The sequence below is a fragment of the Colletotrichum aenigma genome, assembly GCF_013390185.1.
Source record: "Colletotrichum aenigma strain Cg56 chromosome Unknown KSG_Cg56_contig06, whole genome shotgun sequence".
NCBI classification, from domain to species: Eukaryota; Fungi; Ascomycota; class Sordariomycetes; order Glomerellales; family Glomerellaceae; genus Colletotrichum; species Colletotrichum aenigma.
In genome coordinates, this window is record NW_023500912.1 from 440,291 (window position 1) to 456,588 (window position 16,298).

General features: G+C 55.3%; 4 protein-coding genes across 4 annotated transcripts; 3 read left to right on the forward strand and 1 right to left on the reverse strand.

Annotated features, from left to right (window-relative positions):
• Positions 1 to 806: 806 nt before the first annotated feature.
• On the reverse strand, positions 807 to 2,947 carry FAT1 (Fatty acid transporter protein; the record flags this gene model as incomplete). The annotated part of the gene is made up of 3 exons (XM_037324380.1): positions 807 to 1,937; positions 1,993 to 2,747; positions 2,941 to 2,947. 3 exons carry the CDS (start codon positions 2,945 to 2,947, stop codon positions 807 to 809), a joined length of 1,893 nt encoding a protein of 630 aa, XP_037177123.1.
• A 3,200-nt stretch (positions 2,948 to 6,147) lies between these two features.
• Positions 6,148 to 7,851, forward strand: GPI17 (GPI transamidase component GPI17; the record flags this gene model as incomplete). The annotated part of the gene is made up of 2 exons (XM_037324381.1): positions 6,148 to 6,402; positions 6,472 to 7,851. 2 exons carry the CDS (start codon positions 6,148 to 6,150, stop codon positions 7,849 to 7,851), a joined length of 1,635 nt encoding a protein of 544 aa, XP_037177116.1.
• Positions 7,852 to 8,798: 947 nt separating this feature from the next.
• On the forward strand, positions 8,799 to 10,071 carry CGCA056_v009135 (uncharacterized protein; the record flags this gene model as incomplete). The annotated part of the gene is made up of 2 exons (XM_037324382.1): positions 8,799 to 8,908; positions 8,982 to 10,071. The coding sequence occupies 2 exons, from the start codon at positions 8,799 to 8,801 to the stop codon at positions 10,069 to 10,071; spliced, it is 1,200 nt and encodes a 399-aa protein (XP_037177117.1).
• A 3,077-nt stretch (positions 10,072 to 13,148) lies between these two features.
• Positions 13,149 to 15,719, forward strand: TGL4 (Lipase 4; the record flags this gene model as incomplete). Its single annotated transcript, XM_037324383.1, has 2 exons — positions 13,149 to 13,434; positions 13,516 to 15,719. The coding sequence occupies 2 exons, from the start codon at positions 13,149 to 13,151 to the stop codon at positions 15,717 to 15,719; spliced, it is 2,490 nt and encodes an 829-aa protein (XP_037177118.1).
• Between the last annotated feature and the right edge of the window lie 579 nt (positions 15,720 to 16,298).

Sequence of the window (16,298 nt, forward strand, 5' to 3'; positions counted from 1 at the left end):
ATCGTCTGCATCGGCCTTACTTGCACTGCACTATTTCTTGCTTTAACTAGTCGCGTCCATTAAGTTAACGGCGGTTGTTGTTGGGAGCAGGTTGAGGAGGAGGCGTGGCCGGAGGAGTCGGGGGGTCGGTGTCAGGGGAAGGAGGGCCGTTGTTGCTCATGGCTGCGGTTGTGATGTCGATGAGGTGTAGAAGAAAGAAAAGTGATACACGCTGTATTGAATGGTGGTGTTGGTGTGGTTATACCCAGGGAAATGAATGTGCTTTTCATGCTGAGCGATTGAAGTTTGGAGGTCTTTATGTTCAATCTTGATCAACAGTGAATTATTTTCAGGAAGTTGGGTTGATGGTGAATTGTGTTCCCTGACCCGGCAGCTTGGAGCGGTGATGAACTGTTGGAGGGAACGGCATCTTCACTGCAAACCTCTCCTGGACCAACGTGCAGCTTCAGACATTGTAATACCGAGACATAGATGTTGAATGCAGGCATCGAGGTCATTCGTGCTCATACGTCCAGTCGAGCAAGCCTCCACCGCCCCTGGTGGCATCGTCTTTTTGCATCTTTCTGGGCAACACAGCCGATGTCAAATACGCCAACGTGAGTAACTAGCAAACCCAAATGGATAATTCGCTGGAACAGCACGCCAGCGAAATGCAAACTCTTGGTCTGTTAAACAGGATAGCTTAATTTGATAATATGTACGCGCGTGCTTCGTTGACAGCCGAGCCATGGTAAGCTATGTTCTAAGTGATGAAGAATAGTAAGAATGGTATCTCGCTTGCGACAGATCAAATCCCAAAGAATCTTCTACAACTTCACTCGCCCGCCGTTGAGCTCGTCCCAGTCCTGCTCGGAGAAGGGCACATAGGTGTCGTTCTTCAACCAATACATGCTGCCAGTATTTGTGTTGTCTGGTTTCACTCCCTGTGCCCGAAGGCCGTGCTTCTGCTGCTTGTTGGTACCAGTAGTCTGCATGGCCTCGGGCGGCATGACTCGCAGGAACAGCGGGAGCGCGTACTTTGGTAGTGACAGCTTCACATGCTGCGCGATGCTGCGCAGCGTCTCCTCTGATGGCTGACCCTCCAGGACGACCGCAGCACATCCCGCTCGGCCGTCATGGTGGGGTAGCTCCACGCCGTAGACGTTCGCCTCTTGCACGGCAGGATGCGAGCCGACAGCTTCGCCAACCTCTTGCGTCGACACATTCTCGCTCTTCCATCGGAAGGTGTCTCCAATGCGGTCAGAGAAGTAAAGGCGCCCTTCGCTATCCCATCGCACCACGTCGCCCGTTCTGAACCACGCGTCTCCCTTGGAGAAGACGTTGCGCATAACCTTCGCCTTGGTAGCGTCTGGGTTACCGTGGTACCCTTGGAAACGGCGCTCCAGATCTGTGGGTGAGAGTCTGAACATCAGCTCTCCAGGCTCACCGGCCTTGGCAGGCTTGCACAACCCAGTCTTCTTGTCTCTCACAGGAAACTCGTTGTTCTCATCCATGATGGCGAGGGCAACGTCCATGCCCATGACGAGACTATAGAGAGTACCATTTCTGCCAACAGCACCTTTTGCGAAATCATTGCGACTGAGGTTCCATGTTCCGAATGAACCCTCGGTGGCAGCATAGAACTCAGCGACCGTGTCAATTCCAAATCTGTCCTTGAACCTGTTCCACACATCCGGTCGCAGGCCGTTGCCGAAAGCTGCCCGCACGTGATGCTTTTTGTCGAGGTTCTCGCCTGTGGCCGGATCAATCTGAGGCGGCGCAGCGAGCAGGTACCGACAAGTTTCGCCAACATATTGGATGATGGTGGCCTTGGATGCACGAACATCCTCCCAAAACAGCTTGGTGGAAAACTTTCTTCCGATGCAGATCGTGCCATTGGCTTCGAGGGTATTGCCGAAACCCAACAGGGCAGCGGAACTGTGGTACAAGGGCATGGACTGTCGCGCATGTCACGTTAGTGCCGAAAGCTTCAAGTGCGACGAAATTGCATACCGTGTAGAAGACGTCATTTGGCCCATTGCTGGTGAATCTTGATGTGAAGACACCGCCAACGATGCACTTCGCCCACGAGACAATGGCCGGCTTGGGCATGCCCGTCGTGCCGGACGTGTAAATGAGAATAGCCAAGTTCTGGTATTGGTCTTCGGATCGATCGGAATCGGGGGCGCGTCGTGGTTTGGTAGCCGCAATCTCCTGCTGGAGCTCTGCGTCGACCACGACGAAGTTCACCGAAGGCAGCTCACTGCGGACGTCGTCTCCAACATTGTGAAGAACGTGAGGGTCAATGAGCATCAACGATGTCGTGGCAGCCTTGACACAATGCGCGAGCGGCTTGCCCGTCAGGTTGTAGTTGATAAATGCGGGCTTGGCGCCAATTGACCAAAGGCCCAGCCAAAGGAAGATGAAGGTGTCCGAATTTTGGAAGTTGATGGCGACGATGTCCTTGGGCTTCACGCCAAAGCGGTCTCTCAACCAGGTGCCATGCTTCAGAACTTGTTCATAAGTCTCGGCATAGGTATACGATTTGCCCTCGAATATGATAAAAGTGCGGTTCGCTGAGGACTTGCTCTGGGCAGCTCGCTCGAGAACGTAGAATTGGTTCAATCGGTCGGTTCGCTCGCGCCAGAGCGCAGAAAGGGTCGCGGGAAGGGCGCAGCTAAGCAAGTGTCTATCGTACCACAGCGATATCCGGGCGTTGATGTACGAATACGCCGCAGCCGCAGCTGGTAAGGCGAGAGCCAGCGGCACTAATGATTGCAAAAAAACGTTTGAGTCAGCGCGCGATCGGACCAACAATGGGAAAGCGTTGCTCGGCTGAGGTAATGGAGCTTCGGCGGCGTGGGTGAGGGTGGGATTGTAATTTTTTGGGGGCGAAGACGCCGGTGACCGGAGCAAAAGGTCTGTCTGCCATGGGGTTTGGTATGGAGAGGTCGTACTTACCAGGCATTGTGACTATAGGTACAGGGTATATTACAACGTCCCAGTCCAGAAGACAGAGTAAAGAAATTTGTTTCCACGGTTGCGACTCTGCGGACAGAGAGAGTAGGGCGAGGTCGACAGAAGGCCGGAATTCAAATGGATAGCGTGGCAGTGGGCGGCGGGGAGTGGGCAGACGTCACGATGTGTGGTGCTGGTACTGGCCGCCGACGGTGGCTGTCGCAAGCTTCCAATTTTGTTCGTTTGGGTGAGTGGCTGAGGATACCGTTTACCGTTGTAACTGTTGTAGCTAAGAAGCCGTGGAAGGAATAAAAGGTGACGAGACAACGTGCCTTAGGGCAATGGCGTGCGGACGGAGGTTGGTATTTGTAACGGGATGTAGAGGCTGTCACAAGATTAAAAGGAAGCAAGTGAAGGAGACAGAGTGTCGCAGTCGGCATTGGGTGTGTCGACCCTCGTTTGAAGGATCCATATGGGACAAGCAGCCCGTCGCTTTCTCTCATGCACGACACGACACACGGCACAACACCACAGGTGCGCGCAGTGAAGCAAATCTTGTACCGGCCGGGCAATCATATGTTACCCGAAGCTGCGGTGGTGACCTCAACCATCGGCTGTTGGGCCGTGTGAGCCCACGTACCCCCATCGAACAAATAAAGCACCAGTGACCGGATGAAAGAACGACTGGGACGGGGCCCTGGACTTGGAGCTGGGATGCGTGGCGGAGAAGCTCCACGCTGGCGATGGTGGACAAGGTCATGGCCGTAACATACGTCTCGACAGCCGAGGAACACCACCTCACCTCACCTGCTTTGTTTGGCGCTGGTGCTGTCGCTGTTGCTGGACGACTAAGAGCAAGCGAGTAGCTTGCCCGTGGTGCTGCAGCTGTAAGGAAGGCTTCGATTTGAATGCCTCGGTGTAAGCCAGTTGGGAGGGTGGCAGCTACTCCACAAACCCAAGCAAAGAGTGTGTGGTTCGAGTGAAGGAATGCCATGCCATGCAATGCCATGCGCTATGCGATGCGAAGGGGCAGCAACTCTGTGTCTCTCTCCTCTCCTCACCGTCACTCGTCGATAGAGTGAGTACAAGGTGCCCGCCAAGGTCCCTTGTGGCAGCAGTGGCAGCACTAGCAGCGGCAGTTCATAATCGATGCTCGCTCCGCGATGCTATGCGATGCGAGGCGTCGTGCTGCGTTGCGCTGCGCTGCGCTGCTGGGCTTGGCCTGCCAAACTGGGCTTAAGAGCGGGCGATTGGAGGCGGGAGCCTCGGCATCTGGCGAAGCTCGTGCGCTTTGCGAGTGCGCCAGCGCTGGGCTGGTTTTAGCTGCGTGTTCGATTCGGGATGGGTGGGTAACGAGTCGCAGGAGTTTCCCTTGCGATGGACGTGTTTGCGAGTTGCGATTCGCTGCTCGCCAGCGGGGTTGGGCCTTGTTCCTGATCCTTCTTCCCTGCCCCTGTCCCTGTCAAGAAGCCTTGCCCCATGTCTTGAACGTCCAGACGACTGGTTCTGCTGGAAACGAACGTCCCGCTCGCTTTCTCTCTCTCTTTCTCTCTGTGCGGTGAAGGTACGGACCGCAACGCGTCACATAGTCCTGCGCCTTTGGTGTTTCTGATGAACTTTGGAAACCAGACGAGTTGCCGAGGTGTTTGGTTGGCCTTCTTTTCTTGGGTCGTCCTGGTCCATCCATTGTTCACGGTCCACGGTGTGGCTGTTGTCCCACTGTCCAACGCAGCTAGCTAGTCGTAGCTGTGGCACATCAACAGCTTGGCCAACGTCTCGCAACTTCTGGAGGGATGTTGCATATTTCAGCAACGGCGAGCGGCCCGATGCGACCGTGACCTCGTGTGTGTGTGTGTGTGTGTGTGTGTGTGTGTGTGTGTGTGTGTGTGTGTGTGTGTGTGTGTGTGTGTGTGAAAGTGTGTACTGCGGTATGTATGTGTGGTATGTGTGGTGTTGCGTCTGCTCATCCCTCGAAATGGCCCGAGGATGGATGAAGGACGAGCAGAAGAAAGGTGTTTAGGCATCCATCCCTAGCCCATCGTTGACGCGAAGTCTTGACTCGAACGATACAATGTGTAGCCGAGGACCATTCATCCATCTGTGTCGTGGGATTGACAAGCGCGTCGACAAAGATCGACACCGACGCTGGTGAGCATTGCATCCGACCTAAATTACACGCCCGGAATCTTGAAGATGCAACGCTTTCCCGATTGAGTAACCACCCTTCCGAACTTGCGCGATGCCGACCTTCCAGAAAATGGCAGCGATTACGGCAGATTGGAGGGACGGTTGGGGGCAGCGCTCCTCGGCTGACGGTCAGGTCACTCAAGTCGGGGGGATCGGCGACACAGAAGCGAGGGCCGATTCCGCTTGCTCCTGCATATCAGGGTGGAGAGGAACCGGGTCACGGACTCCGGTGCGCCGACGGAGTTCGCGTAACTGTCCGCAGTGCATATTTGTAGGACGAGATAAAGATGTGCTCTTTCGTTGCGTGCGTAACGCCCTGGAGCCCTTGCGCGCCAATTCTTCTGGTGGTTTGCAACCTCTCCTGGCTTGTAGAGATCAGATGCAACTGATGAGGAAGAGACAATGTATCGCGGTAAGTAATTTCCGATATGTACGGATACGGATCCTGCACTTCCATGTCGTTCGCATCGTGCCGCTTGTGGCAGGATATGCAGGGACAGCGTGCCCTTCTCGAAGGTTGTTTCGTCGTTGTCGGTTTATCCGCTGCCCAGGATGCCTCGTCTAAGACGACAAACCAAGGCAGCCGAAGTGAACCGACTTGTCAAGTTCCGGGTTTGCCTTGACGGTGCAGCAGTGACATTTGATGTGATGCAGTACCTAGGCGGGAAGCGACAAGTTAACGTTGTGGCTGTGCTGCCGTTGATTGCTCCGTACGGCTCTTGGCTCTTCCACCTTATCGTTATCCGATAATGCTTTGCCTTATCTGCATGTGATCAGGACCAACGGCTGCGGGGGAGTGACGTGTCTAGCGCCAACCTAATTATGTAAGGCACCATCAATGGGTGGGTGGGCAGCTCTCAATTCCATGTACGTACCTCCGTACCTGAATAACCACGTCTCATTGCGTCGCGTTGTGTCGCTGACGTCCGCCTGCCGGCCACATCACCACTTCCTCTCTCGCGCAGCTGTTGAGCACCGCGCAGCTTATCCTCATCGTCGCCACAAGCAGCCAATGCTGCCAAAATGCCGGTTCACGACGATGTAGGGAGCGCGGCTCCTGAGGCTGCTGAGAAGACCACGGCCGTCCCACCACCGTATCCCGATTCCCGTAAGGCTCCGCCCCCTGAGAAGCCCTCCGATGTCAGCCGCCGCTCTCTCGTCATTCTCTCCTTTTGGGCAATTGTGTTGTTTCTGGGACTGCCAATATGGTGGATGACTACGACCATTTATCGTGCAAATTTGCCCCTCTCTGGCATGGCCGACTGGGCAGATGGAAAGGTAGGGCACATATGAACGCTCCGAGGTCGCATCACGACGTTGAAACATGGCTGACAATCTTGATGTCAGGCCTGTCGCCCCGTCTTTCCCTTGCAAATCTCTGTGCAAGCAAACAAGCTTCAGGAGCAGGAAGCACAGAACCTGCTTCGTCTCACCCAGCATGCCCTCGACGATCTCAACGACTTCTCAGGCCACCATCTCCGCCTGCAACTTGCCCCTCGCGATAGCCATATTTCGGGTCCCGAATACGACTCTCAAGTCGCCCTGACAATACGTCTCAGTCCCGGCGAGTCGACCACGGCGTCTCTGAACCCATACTCCCCAATTCTCGATATTACATACCCCTCGAATTCCATACCATCCCCGACGTCGTCCTCGTCCGCCCTTGCTTCGTACATTGCAAGTGAATTACGATCCACATATGCCGAAGAGCAAGCTATCATTTCGTATCTTCTGCTGGCCGCATCAGGAGCTACCGATGCGAAGCCACAGGGCGTATCACCGGAGGCCGCAGAGTCACTCGCTAAGCGCACAACCCGCTCACTTCGATACTCTCCAACCTATCACCTCAGCTTCTCCCTATTCACGAGCGGGTCTGTGCCGAACACATGGGATGTAGAGGCGGCAATCCGGGACTACATGAAGCCCATGCTAGACGTCCTCAGTCCCATTCACAATTTTACAATCGACACCCAGGTTCAATTGTATGCTACGCCGGGCGCGCAGTCCCAGGTTCTCAGCAAGGACGACCTTGCCTCCTTTATCAACGCCGCCGAATGGCCCCTATCACCATCCATCGGCGGTGCCCCGACGGTGAACTTTCTCTTGTTCGTCGGGAACCAGACCATTGGATTGGATTCAGGATCCGAAACATCCCAGTCCTGGCTGATTCCGCAGTGGGGAACAGTCTATCTGTTGTCACTGCCGTCAACGACGTCACATGTATCGGCAGCTATACTCAAGCAGCCGATGCTGACATTTGCGGGCCACTTGTTATCTCTCCTAGGAACGCCCCAGTCGGGTTCCCTTCCGCTGCGACTTTCAACGCTCACCCGCATCCGCTCGGCAGATCTGCTGCTGCGAGCGTCGTCGACACTGGGATCCTTGGCTCGGCTGTCGCTAGCTCTGCCATCCATTTCAATCCCACGGAATGTGGCTGACGGAGTGGCCAAGACAATGCATCATCTGGAGCGTGCCTGTGCCAGCTTGGGTGGCCCTAAGGGTCTTGAGCACGCCAGAATTGCCGAGGCTGAGGCGGAACGAGCCTTTTTTGAGAAAAGTATGGTCGGGCAGCTTTACTTCCCGGACGAGCACAAGATTGCCGTTTATCTGCCACTCCTCGGGCCGGTGGGCGTCCCGTTGGTCATGGGTCTCTTGAACGAGATTAAGGCGTGGAGAAAGAGGAGGCGAGAAAGAGCTGAGGCCGAGGCCAATAAAAAAAAGTTGTAATAGGATAAGTCGATACCACCAATGAACTTGTTATGTCAACTGGAGTTGAATCGCTATGCTATTTGATCACTTCTGCTGCTGCACTCCAAAAGACAGCACAGCTGCTGTGTCAATCGCTTTGTCGCTTTATGAGCATGTCAACATGCCGTTGTTGTTCAAGGATGGGCATCTGTTCTTAGCTTTTTGCAGAGGAGAAGATGACGTATGGGCAAGCTACCATAAACTTCTGGGTCCTCTGCGACCGCAACCTTGCCCGGGGTCACATCATGTTCCCATTCAATCTCGAGGTGAGCTCCGATAGCTTGCTCTAGTGGGGCATTTTCGTCGGTCAATGTCGGTGAGCTGAACCGGGCCAAGGTGAGGTTACATAGAGGGGCGCAGAGTGCCAGCCCAGGTACGTAATCGCTGTGAAGATCCTGGTGCTCCAGCCCCTGCGCTCCTACGCCACCACGAAGCTTGCTTGCTCGCCTTGCATGCGAGGGGCTGCTGTGCCTGCCCAACGTCCCACGCTTCCCGCCATCCCGTCCCTCCCCGTCGGTGAATATTCGCAGGGCCCTCTCGTGCGTCAATCATTGGGCGCAGGGACCTGATCACAAGAACATTTCATCCCGTCTTGAGGACCTACCCACGTCTTTTGTCTCTCCCTCCACCATTTGACCACAATCCTTACGCTCCTCCGCCCGGCGGTCCCGATTTGTCGAATTCTGACTGCGAACCCTCTACCAAAACCCAGACTGTTGGAGCCTACTGTGCTACCCCCACCGCGTCGCTGACGATTCAAGCAATGTTTTCAGTATGAAGATCAGAAAATGCTTCCCGAACCAACATTGAGCTTCACGCTCCCCAGCCTCCATGACGACACTGTTCTCGATTGCCGAGTCTACCATTGCCAAGCTTTGAGCCCTTCCGCCTCGAATACGTCACCATGGAGACGGCACGCTGCGATCATGGCCCATCCGTACGCGCCTTTGGGAGGATGCTACGACGACCCGATTGTTGACATCGTCGCGGGCACTCTGCTACGCCACGGGTTTCTGGTTGGAACCTTCAATTTCAGGTCAGAGATGCCGCACTGGTTTTTGGGAGACCTTTGAGGAAAACAAAGTGTTGCTGACAGAATCTCGGAACAGAGGTGCCTCGGGCTCGGCAGGGCGCACTTCATGGACGGCGAAGCCGGAACGCAGCGACTACATGTCGTTTATCGGGTTTATGGTCTACTACATGCACTTCCTCGATCCGTTCGGTCCTCGCATATCACGGTCGCCGTCAACAGCCCGAGCCCCTTCGCCCCCGGATGCGCCGCCAGGGTCGTCTCCATCGGATCAGCCGGTTCTCCTCCTCGGCGGTTACTCGTACGGCGCGATGATTACGACACAGATACCGCCAATTGCAAACATTCTTGCACAGTTCAAGGCACCTGCTGTCGGTTCGGCGGCCGCCGATATACGACTACGAGCGCAGCATCTGGCTGAACAGCAGAATGTCATCTTGGCCAGCGCCAGGGCGGCCCAGTCTACGTCGCCACGTAAGAAATATCTAGGCATGCGGGTCGGCGGGGATGAGGATACCCAGCGCAAAAGCCACGATTCGAGGAGGTCGTTTTCCATGGATGCGGAGGACAAGATCCGACGAGGTGTGAACGAGCTGCTAGCCAAAACAAGACGACACCACCATCACCTCCACCACAGGGGCGGCGACGTTGTTCCCGAGGAAAAAGAGGGCGCCGCCCCAGTTGCTGCCTCCGAGCAGCAGAATACCCCTCTCGCGTTAGATGAGGTTGGGGGTTTGACGCAGGTGCGACCGGCGTACCTGCTCGTGTCCCCACTGCAAGGAGTGATCACTCACCTGGCGACGATGTCGTTTCTTCCCACGTCTGCAGGACGAGGACTGTTTGCGAAAGCTTCGACAAGATCCCGGGAGCAGGGGGCGCCAACTTATACTTCTGACCACCGGCAGCTGAGCGAAACCAAGTTGGTAGAAAACCAAACGCTGGCATTGTTCGGCGACAAAGACGGTTTCGTGCCCGTGGCCAAGCTTAGAAACTGGGTAGAAAGGTTAGAGAGCGTTGAACGCTCACGATTTCATGGCGAAGAAGTCGCGACGGCGGGCCACTTTTGGACAGAGGGAAAGGTAGCGTCAGTCCTTCGCGACAAGGTCGCCGAGTTCGCTGCTCTCCTCGTACAGCAGGATAGCGTGGACACATCAACAGGCGTGCATTGAGGGGGCGCTGTTGGCTCATAATGCACGATACGGTCCGAGTCAAGCAAGATGAGTCTGAGAATCTGCTGATGTGCACGCTGCCGAAGACACCGTAGCTGCCACCGAAGACAAGATCGGCGTTAGAGAGCATTGAGGTCGGAAAAGGTTACGGATTAGAGTCGGGAAACGATAATAATGACGTACAATATTGTAACGTGTTCCAGAGTCTAGGGATCACTCTATTCGATGACACGGTAGGCGTGCAACACTCGTCAAGCCGAGTCAGGCGCCGCTGGCAATGGGGAGAAGCCAGAGGAAACGGAGACGGGAGCACCATGCTTGGGGATAATTCCGGATCTAGATTTTTCGATGGGGCTTGGTGGCAGGGAAATAACGTGCGTCCGCAAGCAGGATTACACACTGTAGGTTAATCGGGGCCCAGGGAAAAAAGTCACCCAAGGATCAGTACTGTCAGAGAATGAATTGCATGAGACACCTCAGTGGGCATTTTATGAGTGTCTGATTCATGAGGCAGGGAAGTCAAGCTTGAGTTGCAGCCATCCAGACGTAGTTACGGGTGATTGGTCGCGTTGGAGCTGGTCGAGACCTGAGCCTAGCAGATGGGCTTTGGAGACTTCAAACAACGGCGGGCAAAGGTTGAAAGGGGTGTGACAGGCAGGCCGTTGGAAGCGTGGTCTCCGCAACGATAAAGACGTCCAGTGTTAGCCAGACAGACTGACGCTCGCAACTTGCGCATAGTATGTGTAGGTATTGACCTCCAAAATGGGAAGAGGCAGGTGACCGACTGAGCTGATGCTCAAGATTAGGTAAAAAGTGGAAGATTGGATGGAGAGCGGAGAGTTCGCCGAACGGCCCTATCCTGGCTTGTGACATCCGAGACGGTGAGACAAGCAGGTTGGTTGGCCGCCTGGCTGCCTGTTGGTGGTCGAGCTTTAGGACGAGCAGCATCAAGATGTAGTCTACTTTCAGAGAGTGCAGCAGTGGGGATGACAACTGAAGCTGTCTCAGCAAGTTCCCCAGCGGTTCATAACCGGCTGAGATATAGCACTTGTCCAAGACACGGCGTCATGTGGCTCCCCGGCGGGACGGTTGGGGCGGAGGGTGAGTGAATTCATGTGGGTGGTGGTGGGTGGTGGGTGAGAGAATGAATGTGAAGTCTTCCCCGTCTTCTCCAAAGTCGTTGGTGTGTCTGGGTGGGTGGGTGTGGTGCGGCAGATATTGATTGGACAACGGTTAATGGCAACGATGCATTGCGCTCGCTGTAGGATGGTCTCAGCCCCCCCTCTCGAAGCGGAGGACGCAGAGCTGCGGTGCTGCCCTAGGATTCCCAGAATCTGGGGGGGTCATCTGGCCTGGTTGGGGCCCCCCTTTCCCCCGCCTCCTATTCGCCCTTCGTCCTCTGGCAGGTTCGGTCCAGTCTCCAGACTGGTAGATCAGCGCAGTGCTTATGCTTGTGTATGTGTTGGGTGAGGTAAGGCAAGGTGCCTTAAGGTAGGCAATTGACGAGAATAGGGCCAATCGGTTGCTGTCGAGTTGCCCATTACGTCTGCTGTGACACGGTGACACTGGCACGTGGGGTCCTGATCGCTACGTACCCCGCCTCTGGCCAACACACAGCGAACCTAAGTTTTTCCGTTGTGCCTCCGCGGAATGGAAAACAGGAATCGAAAAAGCCCATGTCTGCCCTGCACACGTTGTAGGCATCTTGATGTCTGTTCCTCCTGATGCCTGCCTTTCTGCTGCTCCTGTGTCTTTACGTTGGATGCTCGCTTTCCAGGTCGCCTGCGTACTTTCCGTGACGGTCGCGTGTTCTGGACTTGCCCGGTCAATACCTTAAGGTCTTAGGTACCTTACCAAGGGCAGATACAGTGCACCCGCGCTACCACATGCACCCGCATCGAGGGGGACTCAGCGCATTCGGGGTCCCTGTGGAGGATTTTGTGGAGGTTTCTGTGGGGGAAGACGCTTGGGGTGGACTGGACGGCCCCACTGTTGTATCTTGCATTGCACCGGATTCACATTTCATCCACCGACCCACCCACCCACCAAACCCTCTGGCGGTCACAGTCCCCGTCTGGGGGCCCCTGCAGGTGTCATCACCACACCCATCGTCGCTGTCCTTCCTTGGCCTTCGCTCTCCACCAACATTTCTGTCTCTCGCTGACGATATTCTTCGAGCCATTCTCCATCTTCTCCTCCTCTGGCCCTCCGCCGCTGAACAGAAGTACTACAGTATTTACAGAATTGACGACCTACGCAAAATCTTTCTCCCTTCGAACCTCTGTCTTTCTCTCTCTCTCACACACACATCTCTCGTTGTTCCCTCGTACCGCCGTCTCTCGTCCGCCGCACTGCGAATCCCGTCCGTCGAGTCCGTCGCTTCATCTCGTCCCCTCTGCTCCAACCGCCTCCGCTCCTCTGCCAACCATCGTCCGCCTTTTGCGCCCGCCTGTTCTTCCTTTCCCCTTCTCGGCCGACGCTCCCTCCCTCATAGGGCAGGCTGATTTGCTCCGCAGTCCCGCCCCAACCTTCGCTCCAAGTACACCCCGTCGTACTCTGTACCCGTTTGTCCGGTCATCTGCTCCCCAGAGATCTGCGTCCTTCCCATGTCTAGTCTGTCCTGACATGATCTGACTGTCCCTTCGACTCGACACGCCAAAACACTCTCTTGTTCGCTACCTACTTCCTAGCACTGCATCACCGACACGTCTTGGACGCCCTGACGACACCTCCTACCCGTCTGTCCTTCTTTACGCCAACCGCACCGCAGACCGACCCCATCTATTTGCGTCCCCTCCTCCACCGTCGGCTCTTCTTCCGTCTCCCCCAACTCCAAGGCACACCAAGCCGCACGCCGTCGCGACAATACACCGACGCGGGCATACTCTGACCGCCCCGCTCCAAACAACCGCCCCAAAGCACATGTCAGAAGCCCGCTGCACCGATACGCTGCCAGGCTGTGATGCGATACGGACGGCAACAGGGCTGCCTTTCGTCCGTCAGCTTTTGTCTTTCTCGAAGCTCTTTCTAGCCCAACCGAATCCCTCTCCTCTCGTCGTCTTGCTTTCCCCGTTACCATGAACGACGTTCTCATCAACCCCGTGCACCCTCTCCCGGCCATAAGGGTCAAATCCTCATCATCAGGCCCTACAGCCTCGCTCAAAACCGGCAGGTCCTCGTCGATTAAGAAACAGCCGCAATCGCCGCCCCGAAATGCCGCCATCGATTCCATATCCCGCGCCATCAGAGGCGCCAACAACCTTGTTCTGTCCTTGCGGGATGGTCTGTCCGAGCTCGAGAGGGAGAACAAGAGGAAACAGGAAGAGAGGAAGCAGATATTGTCTCTCCGCATGAAGAATGCAAGTACTGCCGACGCGACCACTGCGGAAACACCAAGAGGCCCTGCCCCTACTAACCCTCTTGTCTAGGCCGAATCTCGCAAAGAATGGCAGGAAGCCGCCGAGGAACTTGATATACTCGAAGAGAACGACGTGTGGAAGGTGGACCCCTACGATGGCGACTACTACCCCGAGTTGATCGAGGCACGACTGAAAGAGCTCGACGATGCCCGAACAAATTGCGATACACGAGCCATGATGCACCTCGTTCGCACAGCATTGTGCAGAGACCTCGGTGGCATGGGGAATGTTGATCTATACAGACACTCCTACGTCGGCACCAAGAATCTCATCGAGCGCTATGTCGACTCGGCCATCCAGACCATTGACGCTCTCGTTGAAAAGAGCCAATACGCATTACCCGAGGGCATGGGCCAGAGAGACATCTTGGAGAGCGTCCTGTTCGCTCGCCAAAGCTTTGGCCGAAGCGCGTTGCTGTTGAGCGGCGGAGGAACCCTGGGTATGTCCCATATAGGTGTTTTAAAGGCGCTCTTCGAGGTCAAGCTGCTGCCGCGCATCATATCGGGTGCCTCAGCTGGCTCCATCGTGTCTGCCGTCATCTGCACCCGAACCGACGAGGAGATTCCTCGTCTTGTTAGGGAATTCCCGTACGGTGACCTCGCCGTCTTCGATGCCGAGGAGAACCCTGATGGAGTCTTTGACCATATGCGACGATTGCTCACCGAGGGGAGTTGGTCCGACATCAAGCACTTGACTCGTGTGATGCGCGGTTTGGTGGGAGACCTCACGTTCCAAGAAGCTTACAACCGCACACGGCGAGTCCTCAATATTTGCGTATCCACCGAGTCCATGTACGAACTACCTCGCTTACTCAACTACATCACCGCTCCCAACGTCATGATTTGGTCGGCGGTGGCCGCTTCTTGCTCGGTGCCATTGGTCTTCAGCGCGGCTCCGTTGCTAGTCAAGAATCCTGATACCGGCGAGCATATGCCCTGGAATCCGACGCCACAGAGATGGATTGATGGCTCCGTCGACAACGATCTACCCATGACGAGGCTTGCGGAAATGTTCAATGTGAATCATTTCATCGTCTCGCAAGTCAACCCGCATGTCGTGCCCTTCTTGGCGCGTGATGACCAACTCGACCCTGATGATACCTCAGCGCGTAGAACCAGTCTCTCGCCCAGCAAACAGGAGCTTGATTGGGTATACACTCTGACGGCTCTGGCCAAGGATGAAGCCTTGCATCGCCTGCACTTTCTGGCCGAGATTGGCGTCTTTCCAACACTAGTCACGAAGCTTAAGAGTATTCTCAGCCAGAAATATTCTGGCGACATCAACATTCTACCAGAGATCAGTATCCACGACATACCAAAGATCCTTAGCAACCCAAGCCCCGATTTCATGTTACGGGCTTGCTTGATGGGCGAACGCGCAACGTGGCCGAAACTAAGTCGGATTCGTGACCGCTGCGCCATCGAACTCGCACTGGATCGAGCTGTTCATCGTCTACGCGCTCGTGTTGTGTTCTCTGACAGCCAAGTCGACTTGCGTCGACTCACCACTGGCATTGTCTTGCCGCCACCGTGGCCGAAGTCGACAGGGGGTGCGAAGATTGCACCATCCGGAACCCCAGCCCTTACTCTGGATACAGAGATCGTCAAGAACCGTCAGCGCCGATGCTCGGGCAGCAGTGTACAGCTCATGGCTCACCACCGACGCTTGATGGAGGACGTGCTCACTGATGAAGAGACAGAGGAAGAGGAGCGTCTAGAAATGCGGGCAAGACACGGTCACGGAAGCACGTCACCTGTTCTTGTTCGCAAGCCTCGTCTCAAGAGAGCAGCTAAGAGCCATTTCAATGTTTCTTTGGCACGGGGACCTCAGACTAGTCCCATAAACCCGGCTCATCTTGAGGCCGTCGAATTTGACTTTGGAAAACCCGTGACGCCTCCTTTGCACCGGTCACGACACTCGGAGGGGTCATTGGCACACAGCGCCAGCTTGGCCATGACACCAGCCAATGACATGGACCCTCTCGCTCCGGGGTCGAGAGGCGAGGCGACATCCCACACCGAGCTAGAAACATCAGACTTGCATTCCTCCGACGGGGATGTCGAGTCTCATACCGACATGTCGGACCCAGAGCCATACAGCGATAGTCACTGGCTCCGCGAAGGGTCCGGTGAAATAGACCCAGCCCTCAAGGAAGGCAAAGACTTACCCGAGATTAGCAGCCGTGAAGTCATTGCGGTGAACGATTCCGTGGGAGGGCTTTGGGATTGACTAGTAGACGGGAGGGTGAGCTCCTCGGACGAGGAAAATAAGACGGAGAAGGGAAATGAGCTTGCCAATCCAGCGGCCAATCATACGAAAGATGAAGACGATGTTTTGCGGTCCAATTGGATGAGCTGGGACTAGCCATCGTAGTCATTGAAGAGGCATTGCATGGGCGGTTGCATCATAAAGGGAGCTCGGTTTAGGCTTTGGTCTTTGAAGTCCACACATGATAACATTAGCATCGTTGGGAGTTTGGTGTAGCATCTGCGGTACACGGCATTGTAGAGGTAGGCGGCTGGAGACGTGTCAAACGAACCATCCTGTCGCATAGATGATTATTTGGAATTCAAACCACTTCAAACCGTACGTATGCGTAGTTGTCTCTACCGGCAGCCATCATTGTTCTCACAACACAACGGGTGTGTCGCAAGCGAATGTTGTGTTTTTACTTCAATCAGGAGCATCTTCATCCGACGCAGGACGATACCTGCTGTTGTGTGTCGACCATGTCTCCGGATGATCTCCATTCAGATATGTGGCGGCGGCTAAACCATGTGATCCAGATTGAAGTCCAGAAAGAGCCAG